We start from the raw sequence: 24,101 nt of genomic DNA on the forward strand, positions 1-24,101 counted from the left end.
TCTATAGATAGGTGAGATGAGTAGGCAAGGATCTGGAAAATCAAGTATAATACGATAAAATGTGAATTTGTCCGTTTTGGCCAGAAGAATAAAAAACGTATTATCTGAATGGTGAAGGATTGCAGAGCTCTGAGTTGCAGAGGAATTTGGGTGTTCTAGTGCTTGAATTGCAAATTATTAATATGCAAGTGCACTAAATCAGAAAAGCAAATGGAATGTTATTGTTTAATATGAAAGCAACTGAATTCAAAAGGAGGGAGCTTATGCTTCAGTTATACAGGCAATGGTGAGACCACATCTGGAGGACTGTGTGCAGTACTGGTCACCTTATTTAAGAGAGGATGTAAAGGTAAGGGTAATATGTGAAGTGTAATATCTGAAATGGGCAGGTTGTTTTCTGAGGAATGTTTGCACAGCCAGTCTTGGATACACTGGAATTTAGAAGAGAAAGAGGCAACTTGATTGTAACAAATAAGGCCTTGTGGTATCTTGACAGTGTGGGTGTGGAGGGGGTGGTTCTTCTTATGAAAGAAACTAGAATTGGGGTCACTGTTTAAAAATAAGTGGTCACCATTTTAAAACAGATGAAACAATTTTTCTGTGAAGATTGTGAGGCTTTAGTATATTATCCTGAAAAGATGGTGAAAGGTTATCAGATAAAGACAGGAATTGAATCAATTAAATGGTAGAGCAGGCCCAAGAGGCCAAATGACCTACTCCTGCTCCTTGTTTGTATGTTTTACATAACAAAATCTAATGATTCCAAACTTCTTTAGTGAGCCTATGACTTGGCAGCATTAAAAAAAAGGACATGTAATGTGTATCTTCACTGGTAGTAATTTTTTTAAAATGGTTTTCATTTAGATACAGATGAAGGTAAAGATTATCCTAAATTCTGAGGCTACTCAACTCCCAGCCTCAAGTTGTAGGGGCCCGGAGACCAGAGGAATCCTGAGAGAAATAGGATGAATGGTCAAATTATTCCACATTACAGTGGAAGACTAGGTGATACACTACAGTATAAGTTGCTATCTGATCCTATGTCCCTGAGATCCAGAAACCAAATCACAAATATTTAGGCATCTGATTCAAAGCCCCGGAATTCCCTATTAGCAACATTGGACCGCAGCAGTTCAAGAAACGTACTTCACCACTAGTTTCTCAAAGGCAACTGGTGATGCTCAATAAATGCTGGTCCAACAGTGATGTCTACTTTCTGCGAGCAAGTAAAAAACTCCATGGTTCAGTAAAATCATTGCTTTATCAAAATATGCTCCTTTTAAACGTATTTTTGTATACCCTTAAAATAATAAATAAAGGTTTGGCTGTAATGTTTCCTAAATGACTGTGGAGTTCTTCCATCACCAGTCATTAGGAAGGTTATTTTGGGAGCATGGAACACACAAAATGCTGATATATTGAGATCAACAAGTTCTTGTTTCCTGCACCAATTGGTGGGTTTACGGAAATCAATTACTTTATGATCATTCTCCATGACCCCTTCCAACACCCTGACCTGCAGAGCGAATAGTCTATTCAATCTTCTTCATTAGTACTAATGAACAACAAGTGGAGCACTGACACGTTTTTTTAAAACATAAATAATGTGCAGTATTCTACAGTATGACTGAACATTTACTTCTTAACTATCAAATGGCGGTCGCACAACTGTTAGATACACTGCTGTTTCTGTAAAATTAAAAATAATGATAAAAATGTCTTTAATTTTAAAATGAAATCACATTTGTAATTTTAAATAATCCATAAAATAAGTAGCATTTATCTGGTCATGAGTTGATTGCTTGTTTTCATGTTCAGCCCAGTGACAACTTATTGCGAATTTTGATTTTTCTTGCCTTGGCACAAGATGATGTGAGTCAAGTGGAAAGTTTTCATTTTATTCTTGGTAAATTTAGAGACTTGTCAGTAATCATGGCAGAGAGGTCAGCAAGCAGAACTGGTTTTTGCATCCATTAAAACATTTAAGTAGAAATACTAGCTGTCAACATCCCGACATGATATGGTTACACTGATCCATGCACTTACACTGAACATACATGCTTTTCTTGCAGACCCGAGATCTAAAGTTGCGTTTCTGTATGTTTTGTTTCAGAATTCCATCTTCTGCAGAGCTTGCGCTAAAGTAAGTAAACTGAGCTGGCCAAAGTTTGATCTAGCTGATGGCCATTTCCATATATTATTTAGATTTAATTTTAGGAACTGCTTATGTGTATACTTTATATTTAATCATTCAGTGACAGTTTTTCATGTATAAAAAATGTTTGACTATCCAGTCATTTAAGCAATGTAAGTAACACCGCAGGTTAGAAATTTAATGTGAGGAAATTGATCACATAGTTTGAATGAAGCAACTTAAACATGAGAAGTTAAAAAGCATACTGATTGTATGCTTCAGCAGAATCAAACAATGATAGAAGACAGAAGGTGATCATTCACCTTTTCATGCATGTGCCAATTCTTTGAGAGGGTTAAACTCCTGTTCTTTCCATACAACTCAGCAAATTTTAAATCTTCAAGTGTTTATTCGATTTCAGTTTTAATTATTTAATTAAACTTAATATTTGAATCTACTTTTTATTAAGACAGTGTATTCCATACCATGTCAATTCTTTGTGTAAAGTTCATTTTCCACATGTGATCGCTGTTTATAATAATTTTACACACATTTTCCAAATCTCCCTTTAATTTTTTCTGTTCTCAGACAACCTCAGTTTCATTAATTGCTCTGGGTAAATGAAATCTTTAATCTCCTTATCTCCATACCATTTAAATAAAGCCTCTGTTTCGTCCTTCCTGTTCTCTGCCCAAAGAGACAAATCTGGCCTGCAGTATGGCATTCTGCTAGGGCAAGGAGGCAGACCTTGGTATTGACCTGAGGTGAAACAATGCAGTTGGCACCAATCTGATCCTTACTGGCCAACCAAGTCAACCAGACCCTGAGGCGTCCAAACTGCTGTGACATTTGTCCATGCATGTTATAGCCTGGTGCTATAGATAGTGATGATAGAGGCTCCAAATTTATTTCCATTCTACAGCCGGCCAGGAATCTCTCCTGGTCATACCACTGGCCTGTGTTGGAAGGATTAAATGTTGATACTTAATCTGGTTTACCATGTTATGAGACTACCAAACTTCTGACTCAAACGCAAGGACATTATCTTGTACATAAAGCCTCCAGTAAAATTTCTGTGCACCTCCTCTGATAACTTGACACCTTTGCCCATCATCGGCCAGTCATCAACCTGAAGTCAGCCAGTATTGTCTAAACTTTTGGTGTAAACTTCTTGCTTCTGTTTCTATTCCTCTATTATTAAAGCCAAGCCTCCTGAATTATGTTTTAATAATTTTCTGCAATTGTCCTGCCACCTGCAAAGACTTATGTATCCACATCCCAAAAGAGTCTTTGGATCTACACCCATTTTTGATATTAAACCATATAGTTTCTATTTTCCATCATCTTTATTTCTACCAAAGTTCATCATTTCACACATCTGTGCATTAAATTGTATCTGTATGTCTCTGCTCATTTCACCAGTCCATGTGCTCATTAACAGTTTACAACATTTCCAGGTTTTCTATGATCTGAATGCCCGAAAAACTCAATTTTATATCATCAATACCCATTCAGAAGAGCAGTGCCCCTCATGCTGACCCACAGGAAATATAAGTCTGAAAAACATCCTTACACAACTATTCTCACTTCCTGTCCATGACCTAATTTTGTATCCATACAGCTACCACCCTTTGGTTTCCCCTGAGCTTTGATATTGCTAATGGTATTCAGATTCCTTTTGAAAACACATCGTCAACTATTTCCATTACGTTATGAAGACCTCAATCCAGTTACTCAGACACAATTTGCCTTTTTGCATGTACAAATGAAGAGTCACCGGACTTGAAACGTTAACTTTGCTTTCTTCCCACAAATGCTGCCAGACCTGCTAGGTTTCTCCAGCAACTTCTGTTTTTCTTTATGATCTCCAGCATCCACAATTATTTGTTCTGTTTTAATATGTTATACAATTTGCCTCGGCAAGTCTTTGTTCGAGTTACTTTTTTCATTTGCAAATAATCCTGTCTCTCCTTACTTCTGCAAACAAACAAAATTGTATCCAATCCAGATCAGATAGCGTTTCTACTTTGATTGTGATCATCCTTTTATGCACCAGTTCAGTTTTATCCAATTGCTCTGTGACCACCTTTACTGTGATATTGAAAGCATCCTTTTCTTTTGCTCAAAGCTGCGTTCAAAATTTTAATTTAGCATATCTAACATGCTCGCTAGCTCTGGAAGAACTCCTTTCTGGCCCTGATTCTGCTCTACTCTTATTTTACTTGCATGTTTCTGAAAGAGTATTATGTTCCCTTTCCTGTGAGTATCAATGATTTTCAGGTTCTCTTTATTAATTTTCATTTTTGTACTCAGTTTGGTTCTCGATTGCATTATGAATTACAATTAGCACTTATCATCAGTCTCCTTTCACTATTTCATTTTAATCTGTTAATCTTTCATCATTCAGGGAGTACTAGATATGTATGCTTTTCTGGTTCTCCGTTGTAAGATTGTTTTTAGTCTGTTCTATTACACAACCTGATCTGTCCCAGGTTAAATGAGCATGCCAGCTCACTATGCAGTATGAGCTACTGCTTTCAACGAAAGTTACTCCCACCATCCTTTTTAAGTGTGGAGAACTCCCTTTTCTAATGTGGTGAAGGAAAACCACTTCTTGGTCTAAGTCTCCTATAGCTGGTTGTTTATTGCATGGTGGCGATGTTACAGGTTACATTGATATGATGGGCATTGTCACAGAAGAGGACTAGCCATTATGTCTGACTCCTTCAAAAACTCAGGTCCTAAGAATGCACAAGTCCATATGACATCACCACAGTAAGTGGTTGTTATGATATTCCTCTGTATTTACCCTTTCAGACCCATATATAAATTGACTCAAATCTATTTACCATTTTTGTTCTGTGTTCTGTAATAACATTACTTAATAAAAATGTATCAGATAGTGAATCTTAATATAAATGCAGTAAATGTGATAGTGGGCACTTTAGAGGAGACTAACCTATCATGTCCACTAATGAGAAAGGCCCCAAGGTGAAGCAATAATTAGGCAGAAAGCGCTGACTGCCAGGCTTCCAGTTTAGCAGGTCCCCCACTCAGTGAAGTCCCACCCTGCCTTACATGCCCAGTCAGTCAGTCATCATCTTGCAGCAATAAAGCACCCCACGCCTATCCAAACTAATGATGCTGGCTTCAACAAGCTGTTCGAATGGCCTTTCATAATTCAGTGCTTGTCAGCACAGTTTTCAACTTCTCCACAATGTGACATTCTTGCATCCATTGCAAATTTTTCTGCCTTCCTTCAATAAGTTCATGAATGGTGTATCGTTAAGCTGAAGTTTGGAACAAACTTGCAATAGAATCCACTCATACAAACTTAATACAAACTTTCACGTTTGTCATAAGTATGGAAAATCTAGCCAGTGTTTTGGCTCTAGAATTTGCCAGCATCCTTTCGGCAAGTAATTTTTTGTGATAAATCATGCATGTCGAATTTGTCCAATCTTTGAATAGGATCCAACTGTTTTAATTACCATGTTGACTTGGTATTAATGGATATAGAATCTTTGTGAGCCGCCCAGGTTTGGCACCATCATGATAGGTGAGTTTCAGCTCCTGTGGCTCATTTAAGTAATGGCATTATCCATGATGAACTGAATCTCCTCTCTCATTTGAGCTAATCTCCCAAACAGTCAAAACAATATCCCACAAATTGATTCATATTTCTGCAACACACTTTGTAAGTCAATGCAATATTATTCTGGTAAATAAAATGTGATGCTTTCTAAACTTTTAAGTACCTCCATGTTTTCCAATCTGATTGTCAGGACGTCAAGCTTCTAGTTTTTAATTCATTTTTTTTCCAATTGATCTCGTACTTCTATTTCACTCCCCATTTCTTTCAATATTGAAAGTACACTTTTCTCCTGACTATCATCCCCGTCATAATATCTTTTTAACATGCTGACATAACATACATGCTGATTCCTTCTCCTATCTATTTAAATCACATAATTGAGTTTCATGTTGATTGGATAATATTCAGTGAATCTTGTGTTTAATGGTTCCCCAGAGACAGCTAATACCGTGACATCAGCAAAAAAAACTTAAACTTCGGCCATTTTATTTGCTTTAGTTTTCATTATTTTTGAGCATCTTTCAATACTTTTAGCCACCTCATATACCCCTGATCAGTTTCTTTCTGAAATTGAAACCATAGATTGGAAAAATTGTTTCTGAGCTTCCAAGTTCATGAATTTTTCTTTGATTTCCGAGTTTACGCATTTTTCTTTAATTGTTTGAAGTAATCCTCTCACCTCATACCCACTAGTTTTAAAGGACTAAAACTTGTGGACTCATTATGAGCTTAGCTAATGACAGATAGTAACAAAGGAATACCCTTATTCTTCAAAGTTTGTGAGAAGATTTGTAGCTCAGGTGCACGTTGCTGTGGTTCTGTTCGCCAAGCTGGAAGTTTTTGTTGCAAACGTTTTGTCCCCTGTCTAGGTGACATCCTCAGTGCTTGGGAGCCTCCTGTGAAGCGCTTTTGTGGTGTTTCCTCCGGCATTTAGAGTGGCCTGTCCCTGCCGCTTCCGGTTGTCAGTTTCAGCTGTCCGCTGTAGTGGCCGGTATATTGGGTCCAGGTCGATGTGTTTGTTGATGGAGTTTGTGGATGAGTGCCATGCTTCTAGGAATTCCCTGGCTGTTCTTTGTTTCGCTTGCCCTATAATGGTAGTGTTGTCCCAGTCAAATTCATGTTGCTTGTCGTCTATGTGTGAGCAAAACGAATGTAGTGTACAAAATCCCATGCAAGGACTGCACAAAACACTATATAGGACAAACAGGAAGACAGCTAACGATCCGCATCCACGAACATCAACTAGCCACGAAACGACACGACCAGCTATCCCTAGTAGCCACACACGTAGACAACAAGCAACATGAATTTGACTGGGACAACACTACCATTATAGGGCAAGCGAAACAAAGAACAGCCAGGGAATTCCTAGAAGCATGGCACTCATCCACAAGCTCCATCAACAAACACATCGACCTGGACCCAAAATACCGGCCACTACAGCGGACAGCTGAAACTGACAACCGGAAGTGGCAGGGACAGGCCACTCTAAATGCCGGAGGAAACACCACAGAAGCGCTTCACAGGAGGCTCCCAAGCACTGAGGATGTCACCTAGACAGGGGACGAAACGTTTGCAACAAAAACTTCCAGCTCGGCTAACAGAACCACAGCATACCCTTATTCTAGTCATTAGGGAATTCCTTGCAATTAACTCTGTATGTGGTCTTCAACATTTGTTGGCATCTTTCCAATGCACCTTGAGATTGGGGGTGATCAGCGGAAGATGTAAATTGTTTTATTTCCAAATTATCACCATTTCTTTGCATATTTGCAATTAAAAGTTGAACCTGGTTAGATTTCTTTGAGTAATCTGTATCTTCTCACAATAAAATGAAGTAGATCTTGCTTCTGTGTGCAGCATAAAGTAACATTTTCTGCAAGTCACATCGATGATGTGGTAGTTTATGTATATTGTGTAAAACATTAAATAACGGAATTGCTTTAAAGTGGTTCTAGATTAGATTACAGTGTGGAAACAGGCCCTTCGGCCCAACAAGTTCACACCGACCCGCCGAAGTGCAACCCACCCATGCCCCTACATTTACCCCTTACCTAACACTACGGGCAATTTAGCATGGCCAATTCACCTGACCTGCACATCTTTGTGACTGTGGGAGGAAACCGGAGCACCCGGAGGAAACCCACGCAGACACGGAGAAAATGTGCAAACTCCACACAGTCAGTCGCCTGAGGCGGGAATTGAACCCGGGTCTCAGGCGCTGTGAGGCAGCAGTGCTAACCACTGTGCCACCGTGCCACCCACAAATAATACTAAAATCAATTACACTTTAATTATCTTAAAATTGTATAGTTGTATCGGCCACAGAAATTCTGTAATGTTTGTGAGCAAGGCTTGATAATAATAAATGCCTCTGGATGCAATGAAATCCATTCTTTTGGAAAGGATCAGTCGCAGTTCAGAAATAGAATGGAACATTTTAGTACCTAAGAGTGAACTGACTTTTTTCACCTGTGGAATACAGTGCAATGCTAGAAAAATTACTAAGTTTATTAAAGTTTGTAACATAACAGAAAATATTAAAAGTACACAACACATTGGTCAGAGGCTGGCAGAGAAAAAGAGATCTTAAATCTTCAGGTGGGAACTTAAGCAAACTGCAGGATCCTCTTAATCCTCCAGAAGTTAACCAAACTTAAGCATTTGCAATATTTTTACATTTGTTTAGACTTCCTGTATTTTATTTTCGCTAATTTCTTCATAGGATGTGTTGTATCTTTATGTTTTAGTCAGAAGCAGATACGAGCGCCATTTCCAACTGAACACCCATACTTTTCCCACATTTCCAAGTTTGCAGTATTCCCGGACTTCATCTCAGCAAGCGATCCACATACTGGGACACGAGCTGGACAGTTGCTGCCCATTAATCCTGATATGCCTGCAAAAAGTTATGATGTGATTGTGGCTAAGAAAATTAAAGGTAACATATATACTCGTGACAGTAGTTCAGGAAATAATACTAAAATCAATTACACTTTAATTATCTTAAAATTGTATAGTTGTATCGGCCACAGAAATTGTTTTAAGTTATCCTAGTGCACTTCCACCTTTGAAAGGCCACTGCAATAGCTTCAGAACACCAATTGTAAGAATTGTTCAACAACATTGATGATATTTCTTTCAGGCAATGTTCCCTTTCTCCACCATGTAATAGGCTTTGTCTATTATTATCCCCATTAACAGACAATGCTCCTCATACTGACTGTACTTTCAAGAATGATCCAAGTTATCCATTCTGATAGTTTTTAAAATATATTTTCCAAGGAAAATAGTGGTCTAGAATCATAAAACTTAAACACTGATAACAATATCAGCAAATATTTTCATTAATTCCTGATATAACGTCTTCTGAAAGTCTGAAAGGTCAATGGCTACTACAAGAAATTGTTCCTAAAGGTAGTGTCACTGAAACAAAAATTACTGTTTGAGGCAGAATTATGCTTAAGGATTTAAATCTCAAACTTGCTGTAAGTAGAAGACATTTGATGTAGGGGCAAATTAGTTTTATTTTTCATGTGAAGTAGTTAGGCCACTTTTGGAATATTGTGTGCAAATCTTGTCTCCTTCCTATCAGAAGGATGTTGTGAAACTTGAAAGGGTTCAGAAAAGATTTACAAGGGTTGGAGGATTTGAGCTGTAGGGCAAGGTTGAATAAGCTGGGGCTGTTTTCCCTGGAGTGTTGGAGGCTGAGGGGTGACCATATAGAGGTTTATGAAATCATGAGGGGCATGGATAGGTTAAATTGACAAAGTCTTTTCCCTGGGGTGGAGGAGTCCAAAACTCCTCCATAGGTTTAGGGTGAGAGGCGAAAGATATAAAAGAGACCTAAAGGGCAACTTTTTCATGCAGAGGGTGGTGCACGTATGGAATGAGCTGCCAGAGGAAGTGGTGGAGGCTAGTACAATTGCAACATTTAAAAGGCATCTGGATAGGTATGTGAATATGAAGGGTTTGAAGGAATATGGGCTGGGTGCTGGCAAATAGGACTAGATTGGATTGGGATATCGGGCTGGCATGGACTAATTCGACCGAAGCGTCTATTTCCGTGCTGTACGTCTCTATGACTGTGACTCCATGACTCGGTTTTGTTTTCTTTTTTTTAATTACATGAAACATTTTAAATTTGCAATCGAGGTAATTTTCTAAATAATCCTGATTATTGGAAAATCCACATTAAACATGAGGACATTTTTATGGACCGGTATTCAACATTAGCACTCAATTGAAGATCTAACCCTAAGAGCTTCCTGTAACGTTGCTCTGTCATACTTGACTATAAATATTTGGCCATCCTAGAAACATATGAGGCAAAACAATTTAAATTCCTTTAAATATGTTTCAGGAAACTAGGAAGGAAATGCTGCAAGCTTCTGAAAAAAACAATAGAATTTCAAAGTCATTCTTGATGTAGTTCATTGAAGGAGAGGTAACGTCTAACGTTATAGATCATCAACTGTATTGTAGCTTTCATTGCAATTCACACATCGCAACAATTTTATTTATTGGTTACTTCTGCTTACCTCAGTGTTACATGGAAGCTGTCCCATTCCAAAGACTAGGAACAACATGTTGATGGGCCATCTTGCACTGTCTGTCAACAACACATTTCTTAATACCGATTTGGGTCTTTCCTGCTTGATTCCTTTTTTTTCAGTGACAGTTTATATAGGATGCACTTGATGTGCTGTGCGTGGTTCTATTCACCAAATTTCTGAAAGATGACAGAATAATCACAGAATGCGCGAGGAGAGACACAGGAAGGGCTTGACTGGTTATAATCATCACTAAAGACTGAACAGCCAAGAGATGTTTCTCTAGAAAAATGAAGGCTGATGGGTTACCTGATTCAGGTATAAATTATGAGGCAATTTGAGAGGAAAAATGGGATAATTTTCTCAGTTTTTTGCTGATGGGCTCGGAGTTGGGTGGGCTTTCTGTATAGTGGGAGAAGGCCTCAGGTGGGCAGCCCAACAGCTTACTGCTGCTAGGCCATACTGCTAATGACTGGAAAGGTAGCAGCTTGGCTCTATTCTACCTGACCAGTGGATTCACTTTGGTGCCAGTTAAGGGCTATTTCTCAATTGCTCACATTGCAGCCTTGAAAGAGCTTAGTTAAGCCCTTGTGACCTCCCTGAGAATTCTGCAGGAGGTGCCCTCCTTGGTGGTTGCCTCTTGCCATTTCTGACCCTTCTATGGTGTTTGTGCTCCTGAGCCATCACATTCCTGTGTGCCCAACCACTCCCCAGGGCTGGGCTTCATGACTCTGCAACACTAACCTGTCTCGAAGGGCACTCTGCCTTTGGTACACTATCTTACTCATGATGCAGGCAGAGCCGGCCAAAGCAAGGTGGCTCCCACTTCCAGCCCTGGAGGTAGCACTTAACAGTCATCACTAAAATGAGACCAAATATTTCCACTTGTAGATGAGTTTGAAACGGGAGTTCTTAAACATAAGGTAGTCACTGCTAATCCAGCAAGGAATTCTGGAGAAGCTTCTTCATCTAGTGATTTGTTTAGAACATAGGTTTGCTACCAAATGGAGTTGAAGTAAATAGCATACACACATGGCCGGGAAAATAAGATCACTACGTGAAGGAGAAAGAAATGAAGGATACACTGGTAGGAAGGCTGGGAGGAAATTTGTATGCAGCGTAAACGCTGGGACAAAGCTGCTGACTGAAACCTACGGAGGATTTTGGTACTATGCACCAACCTGGAGTGCAAACGTCTTCATTCCAATGGTCTAAGATAAAATCAACAGGTTTTTGCCAATTAGCCCTGTAGGATAGTATAATGATCATGGAGAAATCTCTGCAGTGGAAACACTGAAGCCCTTGGAGTTTCATTAACCTGAAGATACCGGGCTTTTGGACTTATTGCTTTGGATGTAGGGGTGATAAGAATAGGAGTAATATGGACCTTGAAGAATCATGTACAATTTTATTCCCAAATGAGAGCAGAGGAGCTCCTTTTTTTGCAGATAATGGGCTAGAATGCTTTCTGTAAACATTTGGATGACTTACGATAAATTTATGATTTAATTTGAAGATTCCAGAAGCTGATTTCGGATGTTGGTGTTTTCCATGTTAATTTGTCTGGCCGTATGCTTGTGCTGTTGTTCCATGGCTGAAATGGTAGCAGAGCCTTAAGTTTTGCTTTGTGGTCTGAATCGTAGTGATGGATTTGCTACATACTAGCTTGCTGGCCTCATAATTGCTGTGGTGTGACAGGGTGGCAAACTTTGATAGTGTGTGGCAGTGCTCACAGATGCCTTAGAATCAAAATGTCTTGGGCTAACGGACTCCTAATGTAGCAGAACGTCAGCCACGGATCATGCAATGGCTTGGGAGTTGACTGAAGGTTTCTTCATGTTGGACCACCTTTCTCAGGGCCAGCAAGCTATTGGCTATAAGTGACAGTCAGTATTCGTAGGTCAAAGTTTAAGCAGCAGTTGCAGAGTTGATGTCGAGTTCCTTACAAACCTCATACAATTTGTTGCAGTGGAGGCAGATGTTTATCAGCCTCAAGGTGGGATAGATGCCAGTCCGTGTTTGAATCCATTCCTATCACTGATTGATTGTATCTTCAATTGTGGGAGGCAGCAGGTCTAACTCCAGTGAATCCCACCTCTTTCCCCCCACCTCTGATGAAGGTACGGCCTGTAGCCCTGGTGGTAGAGGGAAAATGGTGACGTCAGGAAACCCCAGCTCCTGGTTCTCATTTCAGATGTAAATCAAGCTCTTTGAAATCAGACATTTAATAATAATTAGATACTATTTGATGGAGAGTTCATCAATCATTTTTTAACTATTTTCATCAGTCAGCTAAACAGACTATGAACAAAATATATTTTCAATTATTCTAGTTTAAATTGATTTTGTCACTTAAATTCCTATCAATTAGCTTTGAGAACAAGCTTCATTGTTTGGCAAGCATTTAAATTTTGCATTTAACATTGCATAGGTAATGATGCAATAGATTGGAATAATTAGATGTGTATTGAATTGTTCACATTATAACTTGAAGGCATGGAGTACAAAACCAAGGAAATAATGTTGAACCCTTTTAAAACACTTTTCTTAGATGGAGAATTGTATGCAATTCTGGGAACCACACGCAAGAAGGCTATTAAGATTTTAGAGAGGGAGATTTTCTAGAATGGTGCTATGAATTTTGGACTTCAGTTGTGTGGAGAAATTAGAGAGGCTGGAGCTATTCTCACGAGAAGAGAGATGGTTGAGAGCAGCTATGAAAATCTTGGAGGCCCTTTGATGGAGTTAATATGAAGAAACAGTTTCCACTGGCAGAAATTGTACTGGCCCGTGGACATGGATTGAGGACTTTATTTCATGCGTGTACGTGTTTTAGATTACACAGCCTGAAGCTGAAGGGGACGATTCTCCAGTGATTTATTTTCACTGGAAAAGGAAAGAGCTACAGAGTTGTTGAAAATACACAGGAAGTGGAATATAATTGGGCACCTGTTTTAAAGAGAGAGCACTAGGAGAATTGCCGAATGGCCTCCTTTATGGTCTATTATCCCATGATTATATAAGGAATGAATCGAGGCTATTTAGCCCAGTGTTAGTGTTTGCATTTCACAGGGGCCTAGCCAGTCCCATGTTCTTTTATATTTTCATTCAAGTATTGACTGGATTTCCTTTCAAATTATATTGCCGATTCTACCTCAATAGCTGCTTGTGTTAAGGTATTTCTGACTAGAAATTCGAAAGCCTGTTATGGTTTCAGCATCATCCCCTCCTTATCCTATTGAGGCAGGAAACAAGCAAACTTTCTGCTGGCTCCTCATTTCAATGATTGTAGCATTCAATGGAATGAAACTCTCGCTTCTGGTTGGCTGATTGCTTAACAGGGGAGCTCATAGTGCATAGGTGTTCCAATTCACCTGCTCCTCTTAAAGGCAGCCTGTACCTCTTAAAGGGGAGCCACGCTGTTCAGACAGAGCTGCTACAGGATTTCTGAAGTGGAGTAGCACCGAGGATCATGTGTCTTGTGTCAGGGGTGACAACATTTACATTTTAACCATTGTCACGACAACATTCCCCATGTTGCTACCACTCAGCAGCCAGTCCGAAATGCTGCAACCCACATTGAAGGTTCAGCAGAAGAGGAGATCCTTCACGAGTAATGAGTCTGTAAAATAGCTGCTAGAATTCAAGTATCCAGTCCAATGCAGTGAATACCAAGGTGTCTCACTGCAAGTTACAGAACCTCCCCCCTGTAATATTTATGCTTAGTAATAACTAACCCAGCAGTACTCCACTCCATCAGGACTCAGCCCTGGGAGTGAAATCTTGCAATTTCAGTGCCACTGTTCTGATCACGTAGTCTTACTCTGGCCACTGATAGAATGTCTGGTAGATGGTCACATTCATCAAAGGCTGCTATCATTCTGATAGAACTCTGTAGATTGCTGCCCTGATAATACCGGGTAACCTACCTTCCCCTGCTTCCTTCCGTAATTTCACTGCACTGTTGGATTTCTGAAACCTTAGACTGAATCCCTTATTCTCCACAACCTGTGCGCTGACTCACTCGAAATTCCCTCCACAAGCTCATTAGCTGCATCATCCAAGACTTCATTAGGTATGTTTTTGCTTGCAAACATTTATGAGCCACAATTATGCAGAGGCTGCAGGTGTCTTGTTCAGGATCATTGGCAGTACCTGTACAAGTATCTGCTTTTCTAAGACTACAGTGACAAGAGGTTGTTGGCTCAAAGAGATGGCTACAAACAGACTGTGCCATTATAAGGCATTGTCTATCATTTTTGTACTTGTCTGTATTCCTAATGTTATGCCTTTCTGGGGTAGCCTGCAGAAAATCATCCCTGATGAAGGGCTCTTGCCCAAAACATCAAATGTCCTGCTCCTCGGATGCTGCCTGACCTGCTGTGCTTTTCCAGCACCCTATTCTCAACTGCAGAAAATCAATCCCTACTATTCTTGGAGTTGTTGCGGCAGTTAAAGATTTTTTTAAATATGCAGAATTCCTTTAACTTTAACTCACAGGTTGACAAAGCACAGACCAGGTTTCTGTACTTAACAAAGATGCCTGTTTATTACAAAGAAAATAATTCTAGCCACATAAACAATTATGAACTGTTGTCATATAACTCTACTGGTTAAAAGTTTAAATCTCTTTTAAACTCCTCCTCTACACACACCAAGAAATGGGAGGGAAAAACTGGGAAAGCAATTCAGTGGTCTCAGTCCACAGGGTTTGCTGAGGTGATTCTTGTAGTGATCAGAATGTTGCCACTTGATACTTACACCTGTTTGCAGGAAGCACAGAGAGATTGGTTCCCACTCATAAAGGTCTTTGACTAATCAATTAAAAGTCACATCTTATACAACTGGAAAGGAAAATTAAACTGGCTCTCTTCAGGTTTGAGATGCTTTTTACTGCAGAGCAAAAGCAGCTCCTTCTCCTCCAGAGACTTTACAGCCATTGGTTAATATCTCCAGGTTGTACAGCTATCTCAAAGCCAATCACAGAGTTGTCAGCAGGCAGAAGACCTTTCTGATCAGTAACCAGTTAATAATGCACAGACCAATCAGCAACTTGTTGCCAGCTGAAGCTTCAATTGTACACCCTCTTAGTTCCAGCTCATCTGTAAACCTTGTATAGGCAGGTGTATAAACATTGCAGCAATCCTTCAACAATCCTTCCTTAGTTTCAAAATAGTTCTGTCCATAATGAAAAATATAGAAAAATGTCAAGGTACATTTTTGTACATTATGGGCTAAATTTTGTGGGGTGCTGTGTTTCCTGTTTCCCCACTTAACTGAAAAGTCAGCCGGTGGGCCATTAATCGCTTTAAGGGGTGAGACTTCTACCCAGTTTTGTGTGAAAGCCCTCCTTTAGAAATCTGTAGACAAATCTGATTAGCTGGCAGCTCTGTAGCCCCACTGCACAAGGTTTGAGTGGCATCCGCAGTTGGGACCAGAGGCAGAAGAAGTGGAGACTGTGGAACCTGGATTTACAGCTCAGATCGAGGTATCAGCAGTAGGAGGGAGGGACCAGGTTTGAGAGATTGATGGGGAGGGTTAAAGGAAAGCAGTACCACCTTGTGGGAGTGTGCCTGCAGAGAATTCCCAAAGGAATGCACTGTTCCCCCCTCACCTCTTACCCAACATCAGCTCGCACAGTGAAAGCTGCCAGGGATGCCCATGCCAACCAGCAAGCTGGCCGAAGTTGGTATGTTGTAGGAGCATGAGGTCTTGTAACAAGGGACTGGCAGCCTCTTGGAAGAACAAAGATTGTGTCCATTGAACATGAGCAAAATCTGCCAGTTGTAGGAACGGTGAATTAATCATTTCACAGCTAAAAATGTTCATTGTAGAGCACTATTTAAATTTTAAATAGTCTTTTCTGCTCAGAGCAATATTGGTCATTTGCAAACTTTGTTAATGTCAAAGTTACAAAGCTAATGATCTCAGAAACCATGACGCCTTAAGTCAATTATCATTAATGTTTGATTTGGAATGTATTTCTGGGCACCAGCACAGCCAACCAACTTTGCTGGGAATATACCAAATATGTTTTAATTCAACTAATACCAGGGGCTTCACTGGGGACAGCAGAGCATAATGAAGCTGGTGCGTTGCTTTCTGGCTACAGGGAAAGTCTCAATTTGTAACAGTCTCACCCCAGACAAGCTACAGAAGAAATATTTGAGGTATACGGTGTTTTTAAATGGCTGTTGTTCGAAGTCAAGTTGTTAACCAGAGTGCCTACTATCTAGCCATGTCGCACTATAAACTAGATAAATATTTCATTCCAACACTTGCACCTTTCACGTAACGAGCGTGTAACTATTGTTGAGTTTTTAAAAAAACGTTGAGTAACAAAAACATCATTGGGTTGAATAACCTACAGAACATTGATAATGAAATTGAGTAAATGTCAGTTGATACAGAGCAGCTGCATAAATTTGTGTATTTTCATTTAATTCTGTCAATCATTCGTATTAACTACATAAAAAATTGAAATAACTTTGAACAATAGATTGTCAAAATCTTCAATGACAGGGCTACCTTAATAAAAAGCTTGATTATAATCTGTGGAATTAATTCCAAACTCTTTACCGTTAAATTGCAGGATTTCCATATAGATTTGAAACCCAGGAAATACCCATCACACCGAAAGGTTTAGCCTGGCCAGGACAAGAAGGTTTTACTCAGGTAAGTACCTGTGGTCAAAGGTGATATTTTCTGTGTTTCAGTTGCTCACATTTAATAAATTTAGGTTATATATTAGTTAAATTGCAATATACTTAATTAATATTTCTTACGTTTTCATGTGAAAATCTTATTTGCAACAAGGTATCCCAAATAATTGGCCAGTACTATAATTATTATCCAGCTATAAAGTATTAATCTGACCAGTATTCCTCTTTGATTCAAGGAGCAGCCAAGGGAACATGTCAACTTTGCTCATTCTTTGATAATATAATGAGATAGAAATGAATCAGGAAGACCATTTAGATTCATCTTAGATTATCTATCCAAACAAATGTATAGTTATCCTATCCATTACTTTAATACTTTAATAATCATATAGTTTTCCCTCCACCTTAAAGTTGAGTCAATGGATTAATAACTTTGAAGAGGAAATTCCGACTTAGGGCCTAACCTCTGATTTGTCTCCCTATCTTGCCTCCCCATCCACTGTCTGATCTGTTTTAGTTATATGTTGGGCACTTTTTTTCATGGTGACTTTGGCATTCTGCTTTACCTTCTCAATTAATGCCCTTCAGTACATGTAAAGCTTGAGTCTAACAACACCCCAGTTCTTTTTCAACTTCTATTCCACCACTCAATGCACTTTCTCTCCCAACATGTTGTAATTTGCATTTACATTTAAATATCTTATTACTGTTTTCAATTTGAATGTTGTGTCAGACCAAAATAAATATTTACTGAATACATGTATTAGCAGCCAACAACTATAAGAATGTTTAAGTAGGCCTTCGCTCAATATTATGTCTTGGGCTGGATTTAGTACAGCTTGGCATTATGGGAAACTTACTCAGGGAGAGGCCACGTGTGGGCCTCCCACCAAAAGCAAAGCCCCCTCCCCTGCCCATCTTCTAATTTAAGTCAAAGAGCAGGCAAATAGGGCTGCTGCGGGATTCCTAGCTGACAGTGATAGGATATCATTTAGATTCATTAATTCCCCCACTCTCAAATCCTTGGGGTTATTGTTGACCAGATTCACCACATAAATACTGTGGCTACAGAGGCTAGGAATACTGCGGTGAGTAGCTCACCTCCTGCCTCCCCAAAGCCTGGCCATCCCAAAGCTACGAGGCACATGGCAAGAGTGTGATGGAATACTCCTCATTTGCCTGGATTAGTGCAGCTCCAATAACACAAGAAGCTTGACACCATCCAGAATAAAGCAACCAACCTGATTAGCACCACGCCCACAAGCATATGCTCACTTTGCCACTCACACTCAGTAGCAGTAGTGTGCATATCTTCAAGGTGCATTGCAGAAATTCACCACCACCTTCCAAACCCATGACCACTTCCATCCAGAAGGACAAGGGCAGCAGGTAGATGGGAACGCCACCACCTGCAAGTTCCCCTCCAAGCTACTCGCCATTCTGACTTGGAAATACATCACTGTTCGTTCACTGTCACTTGGTCAAAACCCCTTCCCTAAGGGCCTTGTGGGTCTACCTATACTACATGGTCTGCAGTGGTTCAGAAAGGCAGCTCACCACCATCTTCTCAAGGACAACCAGGGACGGGCAGTAAATGCTGGCCAGCCAGCAAACCCCACGTCCCATGAGTGAATAACAAAAACGAGTCTATTGACATTGTCCATGAAGCCTGTGTTTTGTCATTGTCTCAGAGATTAAATGGAGTCTGTATGACACATATTCAGTTCCTCCTATAGTAGGGGATAACATTCCATGAGCTTTCTTCAAGATTTGCTGTACGTCCATGCATGTGAACAACAGGTTATTTTCTTCTGACTCTGGGATACTTGTGACACAGTAATAGAAAATCTGGGTTGAAATCCATCCTGTCCAGAGGTATGACATCACATGTCCAAACAGATTGATATTTAAAAGAAAGCTTTTTTTTTAACTGAAGGACAAGAATAGAGAGATTCCACTGCATCTCTGGATTCTGCCATTATTCTCTGTTAAAGTAATACTCTGCATTTTGATTCTTTCTGCTAAAGGAGCAACTTCACATTTCCTATAATATGGTCCATCTGCCAGATGTTCATTCCCTACTCACTCGACATATCTATATCTATCTGCATCCTCTTTAGGTCCACTTCACAACATACAATCTCACCTATCTTTGTGTCATCTGCAGAATTAGATACCATGTCTTCGCTTCTCTCATTTAAGTCATTGATATACAGCATCTTTTAGGCCTATACTCTCTGGAATTTAGAAGAATGAGGGGAGATCAAATTGAGGTATTCAAGATGACAAAAGGTGTGGATAAAATAGATGTGGAGCTGATACTTCCTCTTGTGGGGCATTCTAGGGTGAGAGGTCATAGTCTTAGGATAAGGGGTAGCAAATTTAAAACAGGGCTGAGGAAAGGGTTGTGAATCTGTGGAATTCACTACCCCAAAGGGCTGGGACATTGAGTAAATTTATGCAAGAGTTAGACAGATTTTTAATTGGTAATGAGTTGAAGGGATATGGCGAGAAAGCAGGAAAATGGGGGTGAGGGGCATATCAGCCATGATCGAATGGCAGAGCAGATTCAATGGGCTGAATGGTCTAATACTGCTCCTATATCTTGTGAACCTTACAAACTGACACTCATGATATATCAGCAAAAGGTATATTTCAAATACATATAGCTTACTGTATTATTCTGTCCCATTATTACAGCTTTTTAAATTTATTTACCTCTATGTAAATATACCTGTTGTTCACATGCATGACCACACAAAACATAAATAGTTCATTCAATTTTGAGTCAATTCATCCTCCAACACCGCAATCTATTGTGATGTCCGAGTCATCAGTTGAGGGTGCAAGTGAGAAGGATCTCTGCCAGTAAGGTTTATTTAAGGCAACGTTGCATTGTTGTTTAGTGATTTATCTGTAAATATTGTGTAACAGTGATATATATGCAAAGTTTGTGAAGGTTTGTAGCTCAGGTTGAGGTTTAGGGTGTAGGTTTGCTCGCTGAGCTGTAGTTTTGATATCCAGACGTTTCATTACCTGGCTAGGTAACATCATCAGTGGTGACCTCCAAGTGAAGCGAAACTGTTGTCTTCTGCTTTCTATTTATATGTTTGTCCTGGATGGGGTTCCTGGGGTTTGTGGTGATGTCATTTCCTGTTCATTTCCTGAGGGGTTGATAGATGGTATCTAGATCTATGTGTTTGTTTATGGCGTTGTGGTTAGAGTGCCAGGCCTCTAGGAATTCTCTGGCATGTCTTTGCTTAGCCTGTCCCAGGATAGCTGTGTTGTCCCAGTTGAAATGGTGTTTTTTTTTCAACCGTGTGTAGGGCTACAAGGGAGAGAGGGCCGTGTCTTTTTGTGGCTAGCCGGTGTTCGTGTAAGGTGTTCCATGCAAGGATTGCCACAAACACTATGTAGGCAAACAGCAAGAAAGTTAGCCACCAGCTAGCCACAAAAAGACACGACCCTCTCCCCCTCGTAGCCCTACACACGGTTGAAAAAAAATCACCATTTCAACTGGGACAACACATCTATCCTGGGACAGGCTAAGCAAAGACATGCCAGAGAATTCCTAGAGGCCTGCCACTCCACCCACAACGCCATAAACAAACACATAGATCTAGATACCATCTATCAACCCCTCAGAAAACGAACAGGAAATGACATCACCACAAACTCCAGGAACTCCATCCAGGACAAACATATAAATAGAAAGCAGAAGACAACAGTGTTGCTTCACTTGGAGGTCGCCACTGATGATGTTACCAAGCCACGTAATGAAACATCTGGGTATCAAACCAACAGCTCAGCGAGCAAACCTACATCCTAAAGTGATGTATGTATCCCGTACATTACATTTTCATAAGATAGTGAATGTTTTTACACTGAATATGTGAACCTCTTGATTATCCAGAAAGTTTTGATTAGCTGGAATGCTCCTGGTCCCATAGGTTAATAAAATGTTTGCTGTAAATTGTGTAAACTCTGCAAAAATCTAATCGTCACATCCTGCCAATTGGAAAAACGTCCATTCATGAAGAAGGGCTTATTCCCGAAACGTCGATTCTCCTGCTCCTTGGATGCTGCCTGACCTGCTGTGTTTTTCCAGCAACACATTTTTCAGCTGAAAATGTCCATTCATGCCTACTTTGTTTTCTGCACACCAACCAATGTTGTATCTATCTTTATGTATTATCTCCTCCATCATATTTCTATTTTGTGCAGTAATCTTTTATCTGGCACTAGTCAATTGTGTTCTCAAAGTCCAAGTACATTACATCCATTGGCTTAATTTATCCACAGAAGACGGTACTCATTTTAAAAAACTCTTAATAAGTTGGTTAAACATGATTTCCCTTTTACAAACCTATGCTGAGTCTTTTCATTTCTCCAGGCCCCTATGCCTTATCTTCTCCCACCTACATTCGGGACACCACCCATGCTCTTCACCTCTCCAAGACTTTTGTTTGCCCGGCCCCCTACTTTTTATCTTCCCGCCTCCATCCTCATAGTTCAGGAACTCCGCACTGCCCAGTTCTATCTCTTACCAAAGATTCACAAATCTGACTGCCCTGTTCAACCCATTGTCTCAGCCTGCTGCTGTCCCATTGAACTCATCTCTTGACACCGTCCTGTTCCCTTTAGTCCAGGGACTCCCCACCTATGTTTGGACACCACCCATGCCCTTCACCTCCTCCAAGACTTTCGTTTCCCCGGCTCCCAACGCCTTATCTTCACAATAGACATCCAGTCTCTATACACATCTGTCTGCCATGACAAAGGTCTCCAAACCCTTCATTTCACCCCCTCACACCGTCCCAACCAGTACCCTTCCACCAACATCCTCATCCGCCTGGTCCTTACCCTCAACAACTTCTCCTTCCAATCCTCTCACGTCTTCCAAACCAAAGGGGTAGCCATTGGCACCCACATGGGTCCCAGCTATGTCTACCTCTTTGTTGCGTACATGGAACAATCCATCTTCCGCAGCTACACTGGCACCATCCCCCACCTTTTCTTCTGCTACATTGATGACTGTATCGGCGCCACCTCGTGCTCCCACGGGAACATTGAACAGTTCATCAACTTCACTAACACCTTTCACCCCAACCTCAAATTCACCTGGACCATCTCAGCAACCTTCCTCCGCTTCTTGGACCCTTCCATCTCCATCTCTGGCGACCGACTAACCATGGACATCTATTACAAACCCACCTACTCTCACAGCTACCTGGATTACACCTCCTCCCACCCTGCCTCCTGTAAAAATGCCATCCCTTATTCACAATTCCACCACCTCTATTGCATCCGTTCCCAGGAGGACAAATTCCACCATAAAACATCTCAAATGGCCTCTTTCTTCAAAGACTGCAATTTCCCCTCCCTCTGCAATGCCCTATAGCGCATCTCCTCCACTTCCTGCACCTCCACCCTTGAACCCCGCCCCTCCAACCGCAACAAGGACAGAACCCCACTGGTCCTCACCTTCCACCCCAACAAAGACCATATACACTGCATCATCCTCTGCCACTTCTGCCACCTACAAACAGACAGCACCACTCGGTATATATCAGTGTTTCAGAGAGACCATTCCCTCCGCAACTCTCTTGTCAGATCCACACCTCCGATCAGCCCCACACCTGGTACCTTCCCCTGCCAACGCAAGAAATACAAGGCTTGTGCCCACATCTCCCCCCTCACCTCCGTCCATGGCCCCAAAGGATCCTTTCACATCCGACAGAAATTTACCTGTACTTCCATACACATCATCTACTGTATCTTTTACACCCGATGCGGTCACCTCTACATCGGGGAGACAGGATGCCAACTTGCGGATCATTTCAGAGAACATCTCTGGGACACCTGAATCAACCAACCCCACTGCCTTTCCACTCCACCAAGGATATGCAGGTCCTGGGCCTCCTCTAATGCCAAACCTTAACCACTCGATGCCTGGAGGAAGAACGCTTCATCTTCCACCTTGCAACCTGGCAACCACATGGGATTAATGTGGATTTCACCAGTTTCCTCATTTCCCCCCCCCCCCCCATGCCAATCCCAAGCCTCCAAATTGGCACCGCCCTCTTGACCTGACCATTGTCCTTCCCATCTATCCACTCCACCCTCCTCTCTGAACTAGCAGTTTCACCCCCATCTTCATCTACATATCACATTCTCAGCTACCTATCCCCCAGCCCCACTCCCTTCCCATTTATCTCTCAGCTCCCCCAGCCCACAAGCTTCATTCCTGATGTGAGGCTTATGACTGAAACGTCGATTCCCCTGCTCCTTGGATGCTGCCTGACCTGCTGTGCTTTTCCAGCACCACACTCTCAACTCTGATCTGCAGCATCTGCAGTCCTCACTTGCGCCACGCTGAGTCTTCTCGATTACCTTGGATTTTTCAAAGTGCACAGCTTTAACCGTGCTAATTATCAATTCTAACACCTTCCCTGTGACAGGAAAAAGGCCTTGCACACTTTTTCAACTAGCTGTTAGTTTGGGGACCCTACATTTGCCCATTATTTTCTTCAGTGGCAATGCTTCTGCCAGTCAGAGTTGACTTGCCAATCAATCAGCACCCTTTTATTTTCATATAAATTGTCGTGATCCTGTGAAGTTTGGCATTCTTGCATTTGTCCTATTGAGTACAATCTTCAGCTACATTTTCAACAATAAACATTGACAAAATTAATGTAAACGTTTATTCATGAGAATTGTGTCGTTCATCCTAATGTTACAGATGAATGCAATGGGTATTCTGAACAAAATCAGTATAGTATATGGTTGTATCTGAAACCTGTAAACACTTGTAAGCCCTGATGAGGGGAGCTATAAAAGCAGCATAATACTTAATTTTATTGTTTATTTTAAATACAACTTCGTAGCACTTCTCTTTCATTGTAGCATCCTAAAACAGAAAAAGATCGTAAAACACCAATCTATCCAACTCCGCCGAAGCTTATTGCCCCCAACAAGTCAGAGCCAATCTTAGAGCATGCTGTTTCTGAGAGAACTGCTACAATCTTGAAAAATATAGACAAATCACACTGGCTGTCCTCCTACAAGAGGGACTTCACAGGTAGGAAACAATGCTAACTGAAAGATCATTTCATTGTGTTATGCACAGCAACAAATTAATTTTAATTCTTACTTTA

The 24,101-nt window shown here is 40.7% G+C and overlaps 1 protein-coding gene and 2 long non-coding RNA genes across 4 annotated transcripts in view; 1 reads left to right on the plus strand and 2 right to left on the minus strand.

Annotated features, from left to right (window-relative positions):
• spmip4 (sperm microtubule inner protein 4) overlaps positions 1-24,101 on the plus strand; it is a 60,247-nt gene that overhangs the window by 22,707 nt on the left and 13,439 nt on the right. Inside the window, exons 4-7 of one of the 2 annotated variants that reach the window (XM_043691013.2) lie at positions 2,114-2,143; positions 8,480-8,670; positions 16,875-16,957; positions 23,851-24,025. In XM_043691013.2, the coding sequence (XP_043546948.1) occupies positions 2,114-2,143; positions 8,480-8,670; positions 16,875-16,957; positions 23,851-24,025 (479 nt within the window). The remainder of the gene's footprint in view (positions 1-2,113; positions 2,144-8,479; positions 8,671-16,874; positions 16,958-23,850; positions 24,026-24,101) is intronic. The other variant, XM_087986988.1, reaches the window with a different exon arrangement.
• The window catches only part of LOC148149871 (uncharacterized), a 120,018-nt gene that overhangs the window by 4,742 nt on the left and 91,175 nt on the right, over positions 1-24,101 (minus strand). The window lies entirely within an intron of this gene.
• LOC122550263 (uncharacterized) lies at positions 8,169-12,378 on the minus strand. Its single transcript, XR_015757162.1, has 3 exons — positions 11,774-12,378; positions 10,271-10,461; positions 8,169-8,628 (listed from the first exon to the last, which is right to left on the minus strand). It is a non-coding gene; the product is annotated as an uncharacterized LOC122550263 (long non-coding RNA).

This window comes from Chiloscyllium plagiosum, unplaced genomic scaffold (genome assembly GCF_037043375.1).
Source record: "Chiloscyllium plagiosum isolate Xiang-an unplaced genomic scaffold, Cpla_swu_hap1 HiC_scaffold_5, whole genome shotgun sequence".
In the NCBI taxonomy this organism is placed as follows: Eukaryota; Metazoa; Chordata; class Chondrichthyes; order Orectolobiformes; family Hemiscylliidae; genus Chiloscyllium; species Chiloscyllium plagiosum.